Source organism: Equus przewalskii, chromosome 30 (assembly GCF_037783145.1).
Source record: "Equus przewalskii isolate Varuska chromosome 30, EquPr2, whole genome shotgun sequence".
In the NCBI taxonomy this organism is placed as follows: domain Eukaryota; kingdom Metazoa; phylum Chordata; class Mammalia; order Perissodactyla; family Equidae; genus Equus; species Equus przewalskii.
In genome coordinates, this window is record NC_091860.1 from 1,835,707 (window position 1) to 1,856,681 (window position 20,975).

At 47.8% G+C, this 20,975-nt stretch overlaps 1 protein-coding gene across 10 annotated transcripts in view; it reads right to left on the minus strand.

Moving 5' to 3' along the window:
- Positions 1-20,975, minus strand: part of CCNY (cyclin Y) — a 318,347-nt gene that overhangs the window by 185,367 nt on the left and 112,005 nt on the right. For 2 of the 10 annotated variants that reach the window (XM_070601629.1, XM_070601617.1), the window contains exon 1: positions 9,877-10,014. The exons of 2 other annotated variants lie outside the window; for them this stretch is intronic. Coding sequence is in view for 2 of the 8 variants with exons in the window: in XM_070601613.1 (XP_070457714.1) it covers positions 19,383-19,536 (154 nt within the window). In the remaining 6 variants the exon portion in view is untranslated. Of the gene's footprint in view, positions 1-9,876; positions 10,015-13,740; positions 15,076-18,634; positions 19,135-19,382; positions 19,634-20,975 lie in introns of those variants that run through there. 6 more of the 10 variants (XM_070601613.1, XM_070601632.1, XM_070601621.1 and 3 more) reach the window with 6 other exon arrangements.

Consider the following 20,975-nt stretch of genomic DNA (forward strand, 5'->3'; position numbering starts at 1 on the left):
CCCACCCACACTCAGACTTCCTCACTGAGCCAGTGCAACTGATCCCACCGGCTCCAGTCCTTGCCCACTCCCATCTAGTTCTCATATCTCCAAAATATTACTCTTCCCGGGGCACTCTGATCAGACGAGCCTACTACCCAAAACCCTGACTCTCCCCGACTTGGCATTCAGGGCCCTACATCACATGAACTCATTAGGCTGCAAGAGGCCAAGACTTGTCCGGACTATTCTACCCTCTTCTCTGAATAAACTGATTCCATTTACCATGACCCAAATGAACCCCATACTTTCCCCACCTCTAGAAGCCCTGCCTGAAATGTTCTCTATGTTCTTCTAGTCACAAGAACAACCCGCCCAAAAGACCCAGCCCAGCCCACCTCTTCCATGAAGCCGCCCCAGATCACCTGGGCCAAGTCATCTCTCTCATCTCCAACATCTTACACGGTGTCCTCTTTCTGGTTTGATTTTAGCACCTATATTTCTAACGACTAACACAGTACTTATCACACACTGCCTTAAACGATAACGTGCATGCTTCTCATCCTCACAATTAGAAGTTAGGGACCTGGGCGTCAGAGCCACGTCCTGAACATCTCCGTAATACCCACGTACTTAATACAACGTCTAAGTCCTCTGTAGATGCTCAATTTTTTTTAGTGAGTTAATGAAGATTCTAGTGAAGAGAATGTCATTTCTCAAACCTATATTACAAGTCACTCACATATACCTAAAAAATAACATCCAGTAGTTTGTTTTATTTCTGCCTACTCAATACGTTTCAAAAGTCTCATTCCTCTGTCTCAAAAAATTGTCTTTTAGAAATCTATCCTAAGGAAACGCCCCTAAAGACAAGCAAACAAAATACTGTCATATTATTGAGTTAAAAAAAGGAAAAACCTAAAGCACAAAATCTAAATCTAAGAACTCAATTAATGCTAGGATAATTAGTATTGTCATGATTAAATTATAGAACTGATATACTTTATAAGTAAAATCTATGGTAATTAACAATCATGTTAGATTATTTACAAGTATTAATTTTATAACAAGAGAAAAAGGAAATTACAAAGTCATAGTTAGAGCATGATCCCAATTTGAAAGAAATAAACATCCACATGTATGTATATAAACACATATATCTGAGAGAAAATAATTTGATGAATAAATACCTGCATTTTGGTAATTTCCTACCAAATAGGCTTGCTTTCTGATACACAGACCAGTATTTTTTAACTTTTTAAAGATATACATCATACATATACATATATATATATAAACACACTATTAGGGTGTTCTTATATATGTTCATATTAAAATATGAGTGTAAAATATTTAAAACAAGTCTTGCTCTGCATAGTGGGATTATAGGTGATTTCTTTCTATATACTTTTCTAAATTTTCTACAATGAATATATTGCTTCCATAATCAAGGAGGGAAATAAATATTGCCTTTAAAAATACAATCATTCATTGTAGCCTCATAAAGGTAAATATGACCTGGCAATCCAGCTTCTTGATCAATTTTATTCATATCACATTTACGAATAAGTGACAACACAGATTCACCAAAAATTAAGTTTCAGGGGCCAGCCCTGTGGCCAAGTCAAGTTCGCGTGCTCCGCTTCGGTGGCCCAGGGTTTTGCTGGTTGGGATCCTAGGCACGGACAGGGCACCACTCATCAGGCCATTCTGAGGCGGTGTCCCACATAGTAGAATCAGAAGCACCTACAACTAGAATATACAACTATGTACTTGGGGGGCTTTGGGGAGAAGAATGAGAAAAAAAAAAAAAAAGATTAGCAACAGATATTAGCTCAGGTGATGATCTTTAAAAAGAAAATTAAGTTTCAAAACACAAACACCCTTCCAGAAATGCCATTTCTGGACATACAACCAAAAGAATCGAAAGCAAGAACTCAAACAGATATGTGTAGCCCCAAGTTCACAGCAGCATTATCCACAACTGCTACAAGGTGGAAGCATCCCAAATGTCTATCAACAGATAAATGGATAAACAAAATGTGGTATATACATGCAATGGAGTATTATTCAACCTTAAAAAGGAAATTCGGATAGATGCTACAACATGGAGGAACCTTAAAGACATTATGCTAAGTGAAATAAGCCAGTCACAAAGAACAAATATTGTATGATTCCACTCATATGAAGTACCTAGAGAAGTCAAATTCATAGAGACGGAAAGCAGAAAGTTGTCTGCTGGGGGATGGGAGTGATGGGGGGTTATTCAATGGTCCAGAGGTTCAGCGTGGAAAGATGAAAAAGTTCTGGAGACGGATGGCGGTGATGGCTACACAACATGTGAATGTATCTAAGGGCTCTGCACTGTACAGCTAAAAATGGTACATTTCATGTTAGGTATATTTTACCACAATTTACGGAAACACAGCTGTCTACAATGAGACAATGTCTGCAGAAGTCCAGCGGCCCTGGATATATCAAGGACAGCCTGACCTCGGATTCTCACCCCAATGCCTTCTCTGAGTTCAGGCTGGACATAAAGAGAAGGGTAGACAGAAAAAAGGCCCCAGAACAATCTGCTTCACACAACAGCTAATTACAGAACAGATGTGCAGACGGGCAGGAGAGTACAACAGGGAGCAGAACAGCTGGTGAGCGACAGTCAGAGGCCACAGGACTATTTCCGTGTGGAGGTATCGATTATACCACAACTGAAAGAGCTGTGGGCAAACAGCCTGCCACAGTGCCCCAGTGGCCCTCCACTTATCCCAACAGGGCAGGGAGGCAACACTGGGACCACAGTGGACCCGTCTTGGAGGAATACCTTAGGATCCTTCAGGAACACAAGAGGAGCTGCTAGGAGGCTGTCTAGCCGTTTGGGAAGCTATAATCAAATACCACAGGCTGGGTAGCTTATAAAACAAGAGGAATTTATTTCTCACAGTTCTAGAAGCTGGATGCGTCAGACCAGGATGCCAACACAGTGGGGTGAGGGCCTCTTCTGGGTTGCAGATTTCTCAGTGTATCCTCACATAGAAGGGGCTAGGGAACTATCTGGAGTGTCTTTTAAAAGGTACTAATCCCATTCATGAGGGCGCCACCCTCATGACTTAAGAACCTCCCAAAGGCCCCACCTTCTAACACCATCACACTGGGCATTAGGATTTCCACACATCATTCAGCATGGACACAAACATGAGGCCACAACAAAGGCCATCTCCCACTCTCCTTCCTGTTGCTCTGGTGGCTGTCAGGAGAGAGGCTCTTGTCGCCTCCTGGGTTCTGGTGAGGTATTGGGCTTTCTGCACATTCCTCCACCCACCACAAACACAGCTCCAGAATAGAAACCCACTTAGCTGCAGTCTAGATCTGGCTTCTTGGCAGCGGAGTATCCCATGACTCACATTGTCATCGGCCTCTTGTATTTCAGTGTCACCCTTTTTGGTATGTTGAACAAGGATGACAAGAAGCTGGCACCTTTGCCTCATTCTTCTTTCCTCTGTCTGGGTAGGTAATCAACCACCTAAACCTAAAAGTGGTTTGTTTTATCTTTACAGATCAAAGTCAGGCCTCGGCCTGGCCTTGTCTTGTGTGTGAGCTTGACAAGAAGCGGTCACAAATGGTGTCAAGCTCTCGACACTGACGACTGCTACAAACCAAAAGGCAGCTTTGCATGTGAGCAGAAGACTGTCAGTGTCAGAACTCACCTTTTCGCCTTCGCTTGTTCTAACGCGCAGCACAGTAGTCTTCGTCCCCTAAACCACCACCCCTGAGAGCAGGCGGCGCTCTCAACTGCCGCGTTCCTTTATAATTCTCCCAGCCAGGTGGAATGCTTTATGCACTGGCAGTACTCGGGAAATGTTGCTGACCGTCTCGCACAACATTATTTTTTCCCTGAGCTATACGCAGGCAAGCTGCTGCTCTTTGACTTACAGAAACAGCAGAAAAAATCATGTGAGTTTAAAAAAAAGAGAGAGAGAGACGTGTTTAAGGGCACATTTTCAGGCTTCATGATTGGCTACCGATGTTACTGTGATGTTCTGTAAAGGAAAATATTACATCCACGTTTCTTAAGGGGAAGAAAGCACTATTCCCCCCAGAAATTAAGGAAGCGCTCGAGGAACGGTGAGGATGCATCTAGAGGACACAGCTTGAAAAGGAACCAGTCTGGGAGAATTCCACCAACCAGATCTGAGATACTCTGAGCAAAAAAGAACAGACTACAATTCGTTGAATAAAATAAGAATCTGCAGCTCCATACTGATAGATACATAAACGCGGAGATGGAAGAGCTCTTCCTTACAACAGAACGTCCACCAAAAACAGGAGCTGAAAATCATCAACGGATACTACAACCAGCGAGTCAAAGTTTGATAAGAAATAGGATACTTACAGAGTCTCAATCTCCTCACAAACGATTTGTTAATTACCACTAACTAAAGCTAGATTACCCTGAAGAAACCTGGCCGCGCCCATCCCTTAACCAAGCGGTAAGAGAACATCGCCAACGCTGGGAGAAGCAGGAGCCCGTGACTCTCGATGGGATGCATCCTCCTGTGGTATTCTGCCAAAAATGCACACCCCGTCTCTAACCAAGAGAGGACACTGAGAATCCCAAACTGAGGGATATTTTACAAAACAATTGGCCTGTGCTCTTTAAAAATGCCGAGGTCAAGAAATACAAAGAAATGCTTGTTAGATGTTGAATGAATGCAGGATCTCTATTCTTTCCAGTATTCACTGAGCATATGCTGTGAGCCAAGTGCTGTTCTAGGTAATGGGGACATCATGATGGGCAAGACAGACACAGTCCCCATCCTCATGAAGCTTATTCTTGGGGGAGTTTGGGGAGTGCAGCACACACCAAACAGGCAAATAAGGTACAGTGACAGAGTGAGGCTGGAGTGGTGGCAGGAGGGTCCCCCTCTCTGGATCGTGGTCCTCAGAACAGACCCCTGAGGAGGTGACCATGGATGCCAGACCATCTCTGGGAGGAGCATGCAAGGCAGAGAGCACGGGGTGCAGAGACCCTGAGGCAGGGACAGGCTGGGAGGCAGAGAAACAGCCCGAGGCCCTTGTGGCTGGAGTCCCAACAGGAGAAGGGAGGTCTGTGTAGTGGCAGGGGACAAACACTGAGGACTGCGGGCAAGGGGAGGGGCCTGTCTGACCAGACGGGAGCCTCACAGGGTGATAAGCAGGGCAGTGACAGGCTCAACTCCACACCTGCCAAGGGGAGAAAGACAGGATCTTAAGAAGAAACACACTGAAGAGAATAAATCATAAAAGCAACTAATAAGAAGCTGGAGAAACTTGCTGCACCCTCCCAGAGCTCTCTGCAACTCCAATCCAGGCTTTCCCCGCCAGATTCCAACAGGAAATGGCAGTATTATTACCAAATCTAAATCTACAATAACGGAGTATTGTGTGAGTGACACATTAGGTTAAATAATGGGAGTAGATTTTTCCAAAGGAGCGTCACCCAGCAAACCCTGCTGGAATGAGAGGACTCCAGCCCGTCAGCGGCACTCTCCCAGGCCCGCATCCGCCTCGCCCCCGCTTCCCACCCACACACCACCAGCTTCCCCCACTCAGGGACCTGAGGGCTGTCAACAGAGCTGTTCACCATGTGGCCATGCCCAGAGACCACTCCGCCAGTCTCAGCTTCTGACCAACACAACAACATCTGAAGACGTACAATCTGAAGTATTTATACTAATCTGCACTAACTGCTGCTACTACTGGACCGCTCAAACCAAACTCCAAGAACAGACCTCACAACTAGCCCACCGACTTCTCCACAAAGCAAAAGGAAAACTCCTCCAGCGGAGCCTTCCAGTTTCTATCTTTATAACACAAAATTTCTCACAGCCAAGTCAAAGTGAGTATCATTTAAAAATGCTATGGAAGTAAACAAGCATGCAAAAATGTCAATAAAAACCTTCTTTGCATCTTTATAATTTATTGCAATCAATTAAAGCCAAAAGCACAGTGTCAAGGAAGACACTAAATGGGCAGTTTCAGAACAGAAATGCTAATTTCATTTTAAGTTACATAAGCTGCTAAAAAAAAAATCTAAGATAGGAAACTTGACAGATGTTCACAGCATAAGAACATTTTTTCAAAAGTGGATAAACCTGGAACTTATAGCAAGATCAGAAAGAGAAAGAAAAATAGTAACTTTAATAACCAGTAAGTTTTCCAGCTTTCATGTTAACAAAAGTCTCAAAGACATTATTTAAAATTTCTTAATAAATAACCATGCTTTTCCACTAAGGTTCTTCTTTTCAAAAGTGTTTGCTAACTTATCCCCAACTTGAGTTTTACCCAAATTAATTCACTTTAGGTCTACCATAATTGGGAATTCCGTTAAAAAAACTGAAATATAGATTTTAAAAATACATATATGAGGGGCCAGCCCTGTGGCCTAGTGTTTAAGTTTGCACACTCCACTTCAGCAACCCAGGTTCACAGGTTCGGATCCCCAGCGCAGACCTACACCACTCATCAGCCATGCTGTGCCTGTGACCCACATACAAAATAGAGGAAGACTGGCATAGATGTTAGCTCAGGGCTAATCTTCCTCAAGCAAAAAAGAGTAAGATTGGCAACAGTTGTTAGCTCAGGGTGAATCTTCCTCAGCCAAAAAAAAATACATGCACAAGAAAATTATTTCCAAGTGTCCTCCTCTGAAATTCGCTTCCCCCAAACATTCGCTACCCCCTCCAACCTCATCCCTTGTCTCCAGCCCCACAGCAAACTGTGGCAAGGCATCTGCAGTCACGTCCATACCCTCAGCCTGACCTTTACCCTGACCTTCACCTTGACTTTCACCCTGCCACAGGTGACTGGACACCTTTGACAGGGAGAGCAAACCCTTTAGTTGTGCTAGGTGAACTCAACGCTTTCTCCAGGAATTGGAACACTGAGATTGTAGGCGGTCTTTTGTGGTCCTTTTGTGGTCCTAGGACTGAGGACATTGAGGTAGCCATTTGCCATCACGTATAGGGAAAGAAGGCAAGCTACTTTATAAAGAAAATAAAGATTTATGGAAAAATCAATTTGAGACAGAAAGAATGATAAGACCAACTAAGACAGACAGGAGAACTTAAAACACTGAAAGAGGCAACTGCAGCAGTTCCCACAGGCTGTCCAACTTCCAGCTCCAATCCTCAGGAGACTCAGGCACGCTCCTTGCCCATGCTTTCTATCAATATCCTTGCATACTTCTAACAACTCTTCCCTCCCCCACTCCCCACCCTCCACTCAATTTGTACAAGACAGTTTCAGTGGACTTCCGTTACACACAACCAAAAGACTCTTTTTTTCTGAGGAAGATTAGCCCTGAGCTAACAGCTGCTGCCAATCCTCCTCATTTTTGCTGGGGAAGACTGGCCCTGAGCTAACATCCGTGCCCATCTTCCTCTATGTTATATGTGAGACACCACCACAGCATGGCTTGCCAAGCAGTGCCATGTCCGTACCCAGGATCCAAACTGGCGAACCCCAGGCTGCCGAAGAGGAATGTGCAAACTTAACTGCTGCACCACCAGGCCAGCCCCCAAAAGACTCTTAACTAATGCCTGTGGTAGGCAGTCTCCAAAACAGCCCCCATTATCTCTAGGTATTCGCACTCTTGTGTGATACCATCCCCTTGAGTGTGTGCTGGATTTCAGGGAGTTGGTTCCAACAAACAGCAACAACAGAATGTCACTTCTGAACTTAGGTTATACACAGGCTGTGGCTTCCATCTTGTGGGTCTCTCTTGCTCTCTCAGATCACATGCTCTTGCGGAAGCCAGCTGTCCTATGGAGAGGCGGGATGGCAAGGAACCATGTCCACAGCCAACAACCAGCGAGCACCTGATGCCTGCAACAGCCAGGCGCATGCGTTTGGAAGCAGATCCTCTCCTGGCTGAGCCCTGAGAGGACTGCAGCTCCATCTGACACCCCAACTGCAATCTCACGAGAGACCCTGAGGCAGAGGCACCCAGCTAAGCTGTGCCCGGAGACCTGACCCACAGAAACTGAGAGACAATAAGTACCGCTGTTCCAAGCTACAAAATCAGGTAATTTGGGTAATTTGTTACACAGCTTGATAACTAATACAATTCTCTAGGACACAATTCTCACTCAGACTAACATCATGTAAAAACTATGAACATGGTGAAGATTAACTTCTTCCTGGGAACACCTGGCCTTGCTGCGAGAAGCGTGTGCAGCAGTGAGAACGCTCGGACCCCACCTCGGGAGACTCGCTCTCCGACTGCAAACTGCCGTGGACTAGCCATGCGATGCTGCGGAGCACCCTCGCAGCAGCCCAGCTCTTTCCTGCAAGGTGAGGAGCTCTAGGGTTCCCGATGGTGCGCACGTTCTCAGTCAGTGAAGGCTCTTTTCTCACACTCAACAAAAAGTGCATGCTGCTTTTACAGTTCTGAAGACATCTACTCTGTCTTCCACATTACAACTTTGAGGAATCATTTTCCAGAACCCAGAGTACATGCAAAACACACAAGAAACTGCCCTCCAATGCACACCCGTCCATTATGAAACCTTTAGGAAAATGTCCTCCTAGTGAGCATAATTCATTAAATAAGATGTTTGGGGGCCAGGCCACCACAAGTTCAACGTTACCTACTGAATTCAAAATGAACCTGTCCCCAACCACCAGCAGCCTTCGGAAGCAGAGTTCCCCTCTGCCTGTGGCACCCTATCCTGCCTCTGCCCTCCTACTCCCACTCCTCCAACCCTCGCCATCAGACGGTCTTGACAAAGCCCTCCCTGAACACAGCCCCTCACCCCCAGGACAGAGGTGGTCATCCCGGCCTCCCTCTTACTCTGTATATGGTACTGTCATCTCTTATTTGCATATCCGTCTCCCTTAACAGATCATTAGGTCCTTATGGGCAAAGTCCAGGTTATGTTGATCTTTGCACTCCCAGCATCCAGCAGGCAGCCCAGAACTTAGTACCTGGACTGACCCATGTTTGTTGTGTTCGTTGAACTGCTGAAGAACTGAACCTTAAACTCCTAGGCAGCATCGAATCCCCACACTTGTGGAAAACGCCCCCTCCTCAGGGCCAGCATGTCTGTGAACTGCCTACAGTAGCCTAGAGCCATCACGGTTCTGAGCCTAGTCATCACAGGTACCACTAACTCCCCCCGAAAGTGATGGAGAACAGACATCTCTCAGCCAACTCTTGCCAACTGAACTCCATTTTCTCTCCAACTTCTGCTTCTCTGTGGTTGAAGAGAACACATTCTAGAAACACTTCCACAAAGGGAATTTACCACTTGCTAGAAATGTTAGTTTAAAAAGAAAGGAACTCCGTAACTTAGGCTGTCTACTTCCTTCCAGTGTTAGCATTCTGCTTCTATGGCCTATCTATAGCAAGAATTCCAAACTAAAGAACTGTCACCATTTTTGAACTAGAGAAAAAAAAGAGAGCTTTGTGACCACTTTTTCAGTCACAGCCACCCCACACACTGACATTAACAGTCATCTGCAAAGAAAAATTAAAATGAGAGAGAGCCAGCCCTGATGGCCTAGTGGTTAAAGTTTGGCATGCTCCACTTCGGCAGGCCAGGTTCGGTTCCCAGGCACAGAACCGCATCACTTGTCTGTCAGTAGCCATGCTGTGGTGGCGGCTCACAGAGACAAACCAGAGGGACTTACAACTAGGATATACAACCATGTACTGGGGCTTGGGGAGGAAAAGAAAGAGAGGAAGATCGGCAACAGATGTTAGCTGAGGGTGAAACTTTCCCAGCAAAAAAGAAAGAAAATGAGAGACATGTATTCTAGACAGGGTTCAAGAGAATAAAACAAGTGAAATGAAGGCCCAAACATCACATCCCAAGGATCTTATAACAACATCTGAAAATGAGATAAATTACTTACACACTCAGAAGCAAATAAAACAACAGAAATCTCAGTAATCACTCCCACCACGGGCTGGCTACACAGAACCGCCAAAGTGGACGAGAAGAGATGGCTCCGTGAATTGTTCAGCAGACAACATTCAAGAGGAGCATCAGTCTTTAATAAGAGAATATGATTTAATTACCATATTACAGTATTACCAAATTGATTTCATGATTTCTAGATTGTGGGCATTTGAAAAGCAGCTGATGGCACTAAGGAATATACTTTAACTTGGAAAGGCTAGACCTTCCCTGAGAGACCTCTTATTTCATGGAAACAGGAATATACTAGATCTTGGCTAAACTTCAGAGTCACTCTAAATCAATATTTAAGGTCACCTGGAGGACCTCAGAATACAAAAAGATGAGGGAGAAAATAACCGAGGTCTGGTTGCTTCTGCATGGCCTGACCTGATCTGACAAGTTCATCTTCCATGTCACTTCCAAATCTGCCATATGAACAAGGAGAGGCTCATTCGGATAACTCTAAATCATGCTACTAAATGGCTCTGCACACACCGATGGACAACCCCAGAAACAGTCGCAGCACTGGTCACTTGGTCTTCCCATCTTTCTACCAGGAGCCTTTTTAATCCTGTGGTAAAGGTGCGGGCGGCCCAGCTCCCCTCTGTGCTCTGTAAGAAGCGTGTGGATGGCCACCTCTCTAACCAACAGCCGTACTTTTATGATGATAACGTTCCCTAACAAATGATACGTGTTACATGGGCATAGCAGGAGTTGACTACACACTTTCAAACCTCAAGCTTTTGGAAAACATCTTCAACTTAAGAATCACTCCATTTGTATCTATATAAATACTTTTACATCTGAGGCACTGACACTTTTGGTTCAAATATTCTTAGAGGCAATGTTCAACTGTCAGGAATACCTCACCACATTTTTTGGAGTTTTCTTCACCTGGACAAGCTACAAATCAAGATTTGAAATCTCTCTTTTTTGTTTTTAAATATCTTTTGTTTGTTTGTTTTGGCCAAAGCCCCCCCAGAACATAGTTGTACACTCCAGTTGTAGGTCCTTCTGACTGTGCTATGTGGGACGCCGCCTCAGAGTGGCCTGATGAGTGGTGCTATGTCTGAGCCCAGGATCCGAACCAACGAAACCCTGGGCCACCAAAGCGGAGCGCGTGAACTTAACCACCCAGCCACGGGGCCGGCCCCAGATTTGAAATTTCTAAACCTCAACTCAAGAAACCCACACTGCCATTTCCTTATTCCAGCAGTTATGTGCTCAGGTAAAGAGACTGACTCTTGAAATCAAATAATTTAAATGGGTTCATCTCAAAATATTTTTTCCTTAAGAGTGTAACAATGCAACACAGACGCAACACACGGAGAGGTTGTTTTCAACTAGAGTTTTCTACAGGATGTCCTTGAACATCAGAGCCCTGAATCAAACATCCATTCCATTCACTCCTACCTCAGGAGGTCGTCAAGCTGCAGCTGATGAGATTTCAAAAGGTCCACAAAAATACAACATGGCACTGAGTGCTCAAACCACGTCACGAACCTCTCAACCCATCCATCAATGCACTAATTACCCTGACCGATGCTAAATTTTCAGTGAGACAAGGAGTTTACCAAATATAATCAAAATATATTTAATAATTTCTTTTCCTTTTGCCCACCAAGAACCAACGCATCCATCCACAGCAAAGAACTTGCATATACAATGTTTTAAACACTACATTCACAGTTCTGCAACACACAGCTACATTACACGTGAACTCCCTTGCCCAGTCTTTCCTCGTCACCCTCCTCAGAGTCAGGAGGTCTATAATCAGAGGTGTCCAAAATAGAAATGACTTGCATTTCACCATCCAACTAGGATTTCTGCAAGGCTCACAAAAAAAGCTGGCAAGGATGTAACTGCAGTCGCTAACAATTATCTTCAGTGTTCTCCAGCTGTACTTCTGTTGGTGCCAGGGGCCGGCTGGCAAGTCTACAGACGCCGACACGTCTCCACAGAGCACGGCACTCACACCTCACCCGATGAAGCCCTCTGTGAGTCCTGAGTGGCAGATAAAGAGCACAAAGCAACGATCCAGGAATCAGCAATACATGTCCTAGGTGATGTGTCTACAGATAATGAAACTAGCTTGAAGTAATTTCTTGTGAAAGTAGCATAACCATGGGAGACAAGACACTTGGCCCAGAGATCTTACCATTGCCCGAAGATTTTAGAACTCCCTTCTTAGATCCGCCTTTGAGCCATACTAAAAAACAAATCAAAAACAAAAGTTTCTTTACAAACTCAAAACTAATGTATAAAATGTCAATATTCTGAGCAAAGATGAAGAAGGGATTTCAAGGTTTCCACTGCGGTACTGAAAAGCGACCTTCCTGGCAAGGCAACAGAGATGCCCCGCGTGTAGCAATTTGGAGCTGACCAACCCCTGAGATGACCTCGTTATCAGAGTCACCAAGAGACCTTCCAGGCAAAATCCTGCTGATCTGAGGAATCTGCCAATCTGTGTGCCATCAAACAGAAAGCACTCAGTTTTAGCTTTAGCACATCCCTTTTCTCCAAGCTACCAGACAGAAAAAAAAGAAAAAGAAGCCCCTAGAAGACGTAAAGGAAGAAAGCCCTAGGAAACCGCTTCAAACAGCACAGGTGACGGAGAAGGGGAAAGAGAGCGGTCAGCTGTCTTCTGAGCTCTCTGCAGCTGTGTGTCCAGCCCCTTCGACTCTTTCTGGAAAAAAACAGGCACAAACAGCCCCCAGTGCTTGCTTAGGGCTGGCTGAGCTCATTTTCAGCCCATGGATTCTCCTTTATTTAAAGCGGTATTTTACTATAATAAAGCACATTTATACATGCCTCAAAACCACCTTCTTTGAAGAAAGAAAAAAACCCTGGATTCAGCCTCCATCTAAGGGTACATGCGGACAGTGCTAGGAAAGTGGCTCCCATGCCAGTGAGCACACTGCCTGGATGGGCTCTGCTATTCCCAGGAGTCAGGGAAAGCCTTCTGCAAACCCTCACCCCACTGCTCCCTGCATGGCATCACGATGTGACCATGGAAAGATACAACCCAGAAGAGCAACAAATGCTAGAAAGAGGAGTATTTCTATTCCAAATTCTACTGTCAGCAAGCTTCCCATTCAAGGGTCACACAGCTCTGTATAACCTCACCCCACGCACTCCACAACTCCAGCTGTCCTTCAGGCACCCTGAATACCGCACTGACGGACTGCTGATGTCAGGAGGAGCCCGGTGGGCTTCCAGCTTCCTGGCTGTGGAAAGTTCAAACACAGTTTGTTGTAGATCTTGAAACATACTTCATAATTAATACAAGAAAATCAACATGAGTGCTACGTTCATAACGACATACGTTCACCTAGCACTTTTTGGTTTATTAAGCACTTTAGCCTCATTTTGAAGCTTGCTTTAGGATAAGGCAACAGTCTTCAGGACATTTGTTCTAAGCAGAGAGGACAGGGGGCTCCGCGGCATGGAGGTCCCACAGGGCCGGCAGGGCACACCCAGCACGCACGCCTCCTGACCCCTGGGCCCTGCTCTCTGCCCTCCCCTACACTCCACAGCGTTGAGGCACAGCTGTGCAGCCCAAAGGAGCCCTCCCTGAATCTACCCTCCGTGTGCCTCTCCCTCACCCTTCAGGAAAGTAGGCTAGCATAATGTCAAGTCTCAGGGCAGGAGGAAGCGGTTTCCTGACCCAGACTCCCAGCAACAAATGACTCAACACCTCGAGATGATGCAAAATGCCACAGGGAGGGGGAACTCTCTCCCTCCTTCCAGCTGCAAGCTAAAAACGATAATGAAAGCCTGAGAAGGCCGACATCAACTGCTGGTACCACGGACTTACCCTAGTTGCCTAAATGCTGAATCATGAAAGCACTCATACTTGGAAGTATGACAAGTACGACAGCGTCGATAGCTCCCTTGTGAAAATACCAAACACTGCTTCTTTCTTAAGTAAGTCCAAAAGGGCACGCTTGGGGCTGAATTCCTCACCTGTGAGATGAAAAGAGATTTTCAAAGCCCCTCACACGTCTTGCCACTTGGTATTTTTTTCCTTTTGGTTCTGCCCTTTCCTGGATAGGAGTGGATTTAAACTCTGTGTTAGCTGCATGAGCCAGAAATGTGAAAGCAATCATCTCCTTAAGATGACAGAGACAACCAGCTTTGCAGGAAAGGGTGAGAAAATCTACCACTCCACAAAATTATTCAATCTTCACTCCTCTCAAAAAGCAGGCAGAAAAGTAAAAATTCCAATCACAAAGCATTGCTCGCCAGAAGTGCCCCGGCAGTAGCAGAAAGGTGGCATCCCAGATGCAGGGCCCCAGCAGCTGTCACAGGGCAGCTGAGGGCTGGAGCCCCAGACAGGCCACGGACTGCACCCCCACCCTGCCACCACCCAGCTGTGGAAACCTGAACAAACTTCTTAACCGGAAGGCTCCATCTGCCCTCCTGTAAAATGGGGAGAACTATGAGAAGATTAAACAAGACGATACAGGTCAAGTCCTGCGCACAGTGCCCGGCCAAAGCTACCGCTCAGCAAATTTTGCCACCCTGTCCATGATCTGCATGACCTGGGTGAGGCTGGTCTGTCCCAAATGCAGCCTCCTCTCCGCAGACCGGGCGCGGGAGCCGACCGATCCTCAGCCAGAGGAAGACAAGCCCTGGCACAGAGCGCAGTCCCACTGGCCCGCAGGCGCCGTGCATAGCTCTGCCCCGCGCCACCGGCACCGCCACCACACAGCCACCCAGGCTGCTCCCGGCGCCTCCACGGAACCACTGGCAGTGCGGCTAAAACATCTCAGTCTGGAATCCAAGTCCACAGGTATGGTTTCGCCCAGCAGGCTGAAAACGCCAAAATGGGGCGAGACTCAAGAAAAAGAGCGCCAAAGAGATGAGGCTCCAGAGGCTGTGGGCACCCAAAGAAGCCCGGTGCAGTGGCTGAGCCCCAGGCGCCAGGAGCCCGCAGCCCGCTCGGTGGCACACCCACACGTCCACACGCCGTCTGCTGTCCGCCCTGGAACACGCTTATTTCAGGAAAATCAACGCGAGTGGCTATGTCCATAACTGGCTACGTTCCTCCAGGATTATCTGGATTACTAAGCATTCCGGCCTCATCTTGATCCTTAAACACACAAGGCCACGACTAGGGCCATTCATGCAGAGACAAGGGAAACGGACTAAATACACCGCGTGGGCAGACCTCCTCTGGCCGTGGTTTCCTTTCAGTTTCGGTGTGTTCTTCTTTCTTCTGCTATGCTTTAAAGCTTTCTTAAGTTTCATTTTCAGGACTTCAACCTGTCTGCTACCTCTCAGGTTAAAATGCAAACAAAACCAAAAAGTTTCACATCCACTCGACTTCCATTAATCACAAATCCTGTTCATTCTCTGCCTCCTCCTGACAAGGCTGACTCCGACATCCTAGACTGGCTGCCTCTGCTCACTCACTCAACAGACACTTACAGTGTCTTCAAGGTATCAGGCACCATTCTAGGCACCTGGGTCCATCAACGAACAAAACGAAAAATGTTTATTGGAACTTACATGCTAGAAAGTAGAAACAGTTACTATTCCATATGTATATACCTATATAGTGTATATTACAGGTGATACAGAGTAAGAAACAGCAGGGCAGAAAACGTGTACTGGAATTGCTGAGGGGGTGGCAGGAGAGATGTTAAATAGGGTGACTGGGAAGGGCTCACTGAAATGGTGAGGCCTGAACCAAGACCAAAGGCGGTGAGGGAGTTAGCCAAGAGGATACACGGAGAAGAGCATTCCAGGCAGAGGGACAGAACAAAGATCCTGGGGTGAGAGCATATCTGGTGTGTTCAAGGAACAGCCCGGAAGGAGGCCAAGTGTGGCTGGAATGAGCTAGCGAGCAGGTGAGCAGGTGAGCAGGCAGACCACAAAGGCCCTTGGAGTCCACTGTAAGGACTCCACTGTGCAAGTCTATGATAAGGCTCGTTCACTCACTGTGAAATAAGGAGTCACTGCAGTTTTTGAGCAGGGTGATGGGTTAAAATTTTAGAAAGGATCTCACCGCAGCTGCTGGTTGAAAACACACTGCAGTGGGCAAGACAGACGCAGGCAGAGGGTTAGGCTGGCCGAGGCTACGGCTGCTTAGGTCAGAAGAGGAGCAGGCCAGGCTTTAAGAAGTGGTCAGCTTCCGGATGTATTCTGAAGGTAGAGAGTCATGCTTGTCTAGCAGACTGGACACGGGATGAGGGAGGAATTGCATTGTTAGGAATGACAGCTCATCTACAAAGGATGAAGTTGCTATCAATCGTTTTGAGGCAAAACCCCAAACTAACACTATGGTACAGATGTTATAGATATCTTGATTTATTTGGTCTCATCAAACTCTCAATTCTCTTTAGTCCATTCTCATTTTCTCCTCCCCCAGAAATAATCTAATCAGGGCAGCCAGTCTGCTGCAGATAGCGAAGTTTCTTCTCAGAGAAACTACGTATACGACCACAGTGACAGACAACCTACCCCAGAAGCACCCCAAGACTAGTTAAGGTCTGATGGCTAGTCAAGCAACAACAGAGAGTCTCCATTTATCATTTACTGGCTGTACGACTTTGAGCAAGTCACTTCTCTCTCTGCCTCATTTCTTTGTCTTAAAGTAAGGATACTATTCCTCGCAGGGTTATTGTGAGTACTAAATGAGTGAACAGATGTCAGGCACTCAGAGCAGCAGCTGGCACGGAGTAAACAATATACAAGGCCTGCAAGTGTTACTGTCATTGTCAAATGTTGTTGCTATACCTCAATCTTGGAAGGACTGTATGAGAAACAATACCTGGGGAGCTGATGCGTCTAATATTAATTTTAAAAACATGAATAACCTAACACTAAGGTACCACGAATACAAAGACAGGGCAAGTCGCCGGTAGGTGTCATGGAGGCCTAGCCATCCTCAGTCACTGAAATTCTGCAGGGCAAATATTACCCACTGAGGGTTTGGGCGAGCAATATGCGGCTACATCCCGCATATCCCTGCGGTTCTAAGAAAGTGACCTATCACGGAAGCCCTGTGAGCTTCTCTGACCCTCAACTCCAGTTGTCTGGGATGTTTTTCACGATATAAGAAAGATGGTACTTGAGCACTTCAGCTAATGTTACAGACTAGAATCAAGAATTCCTGAGATGCGGTTTCAAAATGTTTACTAAGCATCTAACAATCAGTATAACTCAGAAATTAAAATATAGATATACATCCACACACTATTAACTTAAATCTGTTCACTTCTCTCAGCCTCTGATACTGAATGAATTTCCACCAAAAATGCCCCTTACCAACAGGTAACACTTCCAAGACTTACCCAGCTGTGATTCTCAACCCTAGCTGCATCTCAGAATTACCCAGAGAGCTTTAAACACACCGATGGGAAGGCGCAGCCCTAGATTTCCGGTCTAACTGAAACCCACGATGAGAACCGCCGGACAGGCAAATCCTAGAAGCCTTACTTAATGAATTTGAAAGAGAAACAGAGAACATTGTTTAAAGAATGAATTCGTACCTCTGGATTTAAACGACCTTCATCATCTGAACTGGGTTCTGAGGTGACAGGACACTATAGCTTAGATCAGAAATCCTCTTACCCTGCGCTGCAGTCTCTTAAACCATCCTGAATCTCCAAAACAAGAGTTGGCGGACTTTCAAATGTTTTCTCCAAAATGACTGAGGACCAAAACTTAAGATTTCTTTCAAGTGAAAGAACATACAATATTATTCTATTTTTCTCTGGCAAAATCCTTCCCATCCTTAGTGCCACACAGCTGGTTACACTTACTCGCCTCCCCCCCACCCCGTTTCCTTGCGATAGTCAATAATAGTATGCAGCCTGGCTCTAAGAAATGTGACTCTTTCCCTTGTTTGCATTTTTTAATACATGATTTAAAACATAAAGCCTCCGCCCAAGATTCATGCAAAACATAAAGAAGAAATTATTTCCAAATGTTTCTGCCTATCAACATTGTACAAAATTGGGTAATGGCTTTCTATAATAAACTCATTTACTCATGCATGCTTTTAAGATATAATACTAAAGTCTTTATTATACGCTAGACACTTCTTTCAGGTGCTTGCAACTACAGCAGTGATCAAAACAGACCCGGCCTTAAAATCCTTCTAGACACCTTTAAATACATGAATTTAAAAATAAAGTATTGCTGTAGTTCAAAGACATGTGAAGAGTAGGTTAAGATAATGGAAGTCTAAAATAACAACACTACAAAAGTCATACCACCCATAACTTCCTAAGCACGACTATGATCCAGACGTCACACTGCCCCTTCATACATGGTACTCATTTAGTAAACTTGCTGTCCTAAAAAGATATAACTACTATTTAGAAGAAATCAAAGGAGGCCAAACAATGAAAAAGTTCTTTCCTTTAGCAGAGTTTAAATTTGGCTTTCCACACTAGAGGGAATGCTCCATTCTAAAGTTAACAAGAATTAATTATGACAGTTGTGTCAATTCATTCATACAACAAATTTTCAGATTCGTTCAAATACACCAACTGTGAGATTCTGCGGTTAAAAAAAGAAAAGTCAAATTGTCGTAAAAATATATTTCCAATTTCAAATTTTTTCAAGTTGAAATTATGTAAACTGTGTTTCAAGCATGATGCATCAACTGTCCATCTGTAAATATTAAGACAGGTAGCTTATTGATATAATGGTACTAATAAAGGTACAGTAAGACCAGTAAAGTTAGTAAACATTACCAGGCGCAGCGATCAGTCGCGTGAGTTACTTTACAAACACCAGTCCGAACGAAAGCCGCTCAGATCAGTTAGATATTCAGGGGCTGTAATTCGGCTGTGAGCAAACACAGGGTGACTTCACCCGAGGCTGCCTCCAAACCATTCTGATAACAGGCCGAAGAAATTTTTTAAAAGCATTCAGGTGAAGCTATTTGACTGCAATCCCTCAACCTCCCAAAAATTCTTTTTGTGGAACGAAGGAATTTTTTTTTAGGAGATGGGGGTCCGGGACAGCCAAGTGGGGTCGATTCGTAAGTTTCCGGGGAGCTGACACAGGCCAACCCTGTTCTCCAACTCTCGGTAGACAGTGTGATTCCAAAATGGGAATTCACTCCTCAGTTATGCCAAGGATGAGCCATTCCCTTTGCCTTTTAAAGGACAGACGAGCTCACCCTTCTCGCGCATAACTTGGCCGCGGCTCCGATCAGATAGACGGAGCCTGGAACCCGGGCCCTTGGGCCGCCCCCGCCCCGGCACCGGCCACTCGCGCCTGGCCCGCGGCCAGCCCCGTCCCCTCCGCCCTCACCCACCGCCCGCGGCACCGCCGGGCCGCCGGCCGGCTAAGCCCCCACCGCTCCCTCGGGGGTCCAGGCCGGAGGGCGGCGGGAGGCCGGGGCCCCAGCGCCCCGGAGACCAGGATGGTGCAGGCGGAGAAGGCGAAGGAGCGCGGCCGGAACACCCCGGCCCCGGCCCGCGCCGCCGCGCTCACCGTCGATGTTCTCCCGGTCGCTGATGTGCTGCAGGTTGCAGCCCGTGTCCTCGCGGCTCAGGTCCGTGTCGGGCCGGTAGGACTCCAGCCGGGAGTGGGCATTCCTGCGGAGCTTGGGGCTGGACGACACGCAGCACGAGGTAGTGTTCCCCATCTTCGGCGGCCCCCGGCCCCGGGCGCGGGGCGGGCGCGGGGCGCGGCGGCGGGGGCGCGGAGGGGAGGCCCGCCCGCCGCCGCGGGAGGGGCGGAAGCCGCGGCGGGCCCCGGGTCAGCAGCGGCGGCGGCGGCGGGGCCTCGCCATGGGCGGCGGCGAGGGCGGCGACGAGCGGCGGCGGCCCCGGCGCCCCGGCCTCCGCGCGGGCCCGCCCTACCCGAGGGCCTGGAGGCGGCGAGGAGCGCCCGGTCCGCGCGACTGGGCCGCCGAGCGCAGCTCAGCCTGCCGCGGCCATGGCGGGCGGCGCCGTGCAGGCCGCCTCCCCCGCGCTTCCCGGCCGGCGCCCGGGCCCGGCGGCGGCGACGGCCTCTGCGAGCGGCTCCGGGGGCGGCGGGCGCGGCGTGGGCGTGGGCGTGGGCGCGGGCGCGTCCTGGGCCCGGCGCGGCGCGGCCGGCGAGGATGCTCGGCGCCCTCCGCCCTCCTCGCGCGGCCGCCCCGCCCCTTCCGCTGCCCTGGAAGCAGATGCGAGGCCGGCGCGCGGGCGGCGCGGAGCGGGAGCGGGGTTGGTGCTGGTGCTGGTGCTGGGCCGGGGCCGGGGCCTGGGCCGGGGCTGAGGTCGGGGTCAGGCCTGGGCCGGGGGTCGGGGCTGTGGCGGCCGCCGCGCGCGTACGGAGCCGGGCGCCCGAGGCCCTCCGCTCCCGGCCGGACGCCGCGAGAGAGGCCTGTGGCCGCGCGGGGGCGAGCGCTCCGGAGCCGGGGAGGCCGGGCCGAGGGCAGGGACGCGCGGGGCGCCCGCGGCCGCCGCTCCGGAATGGCGCTTCTTTTTTTTTTGCTTTTGGCTTTTAAGCCTCAGAGGAGGCTGGGCCTTGATTTGGGAGTTCTGCTTCTGTTTTGAGCTTTGCCGAGGACCGGATGGTGCCCTTGTTTTAACCACTGAAAGAACTCAGGGAGGGCCTGGGCTGCTGGAGTGTCCAGTTAGCTGCAGTGTTTGAGTTCCTTGGAGGTTACTGTGAGTTAGAGACGGGTGGCTTAACGTCAGCTCTCCGTGTCCACTTTTAAAATGCTGTCGGCTGTTGTCGGGCTGAGGCCAGTCTGAACTGAGGCCGCGTAACTAAGGTAAAGGATGTGGCAGTGCCCGGGGCGTGGGAGCCCTTCCGCCCCGACGCCCCAGCGCCAGGCATCCTCGGCTAGAAAGACTGTCACCTCTTGCCTATCTTGGGAAGAGGATAAGCTGGCAGAAATAACCTGGCCACCCTTTTCCAAATGGTCAACGAAGGAGTCCTGGGGGGAGACTTGGGGGTTAAAAAGTGTTTTTGAACAGGAAAAAACCTGGTACAGTCCTCTTAATTTTATGTATAGGGAAACTGAGGTCCCGAAAGAGAAGGTGCCTTGACTTGCCTAAGGTCTCACTACTAGTTTAGCGACAGAGGCGCGGAAGA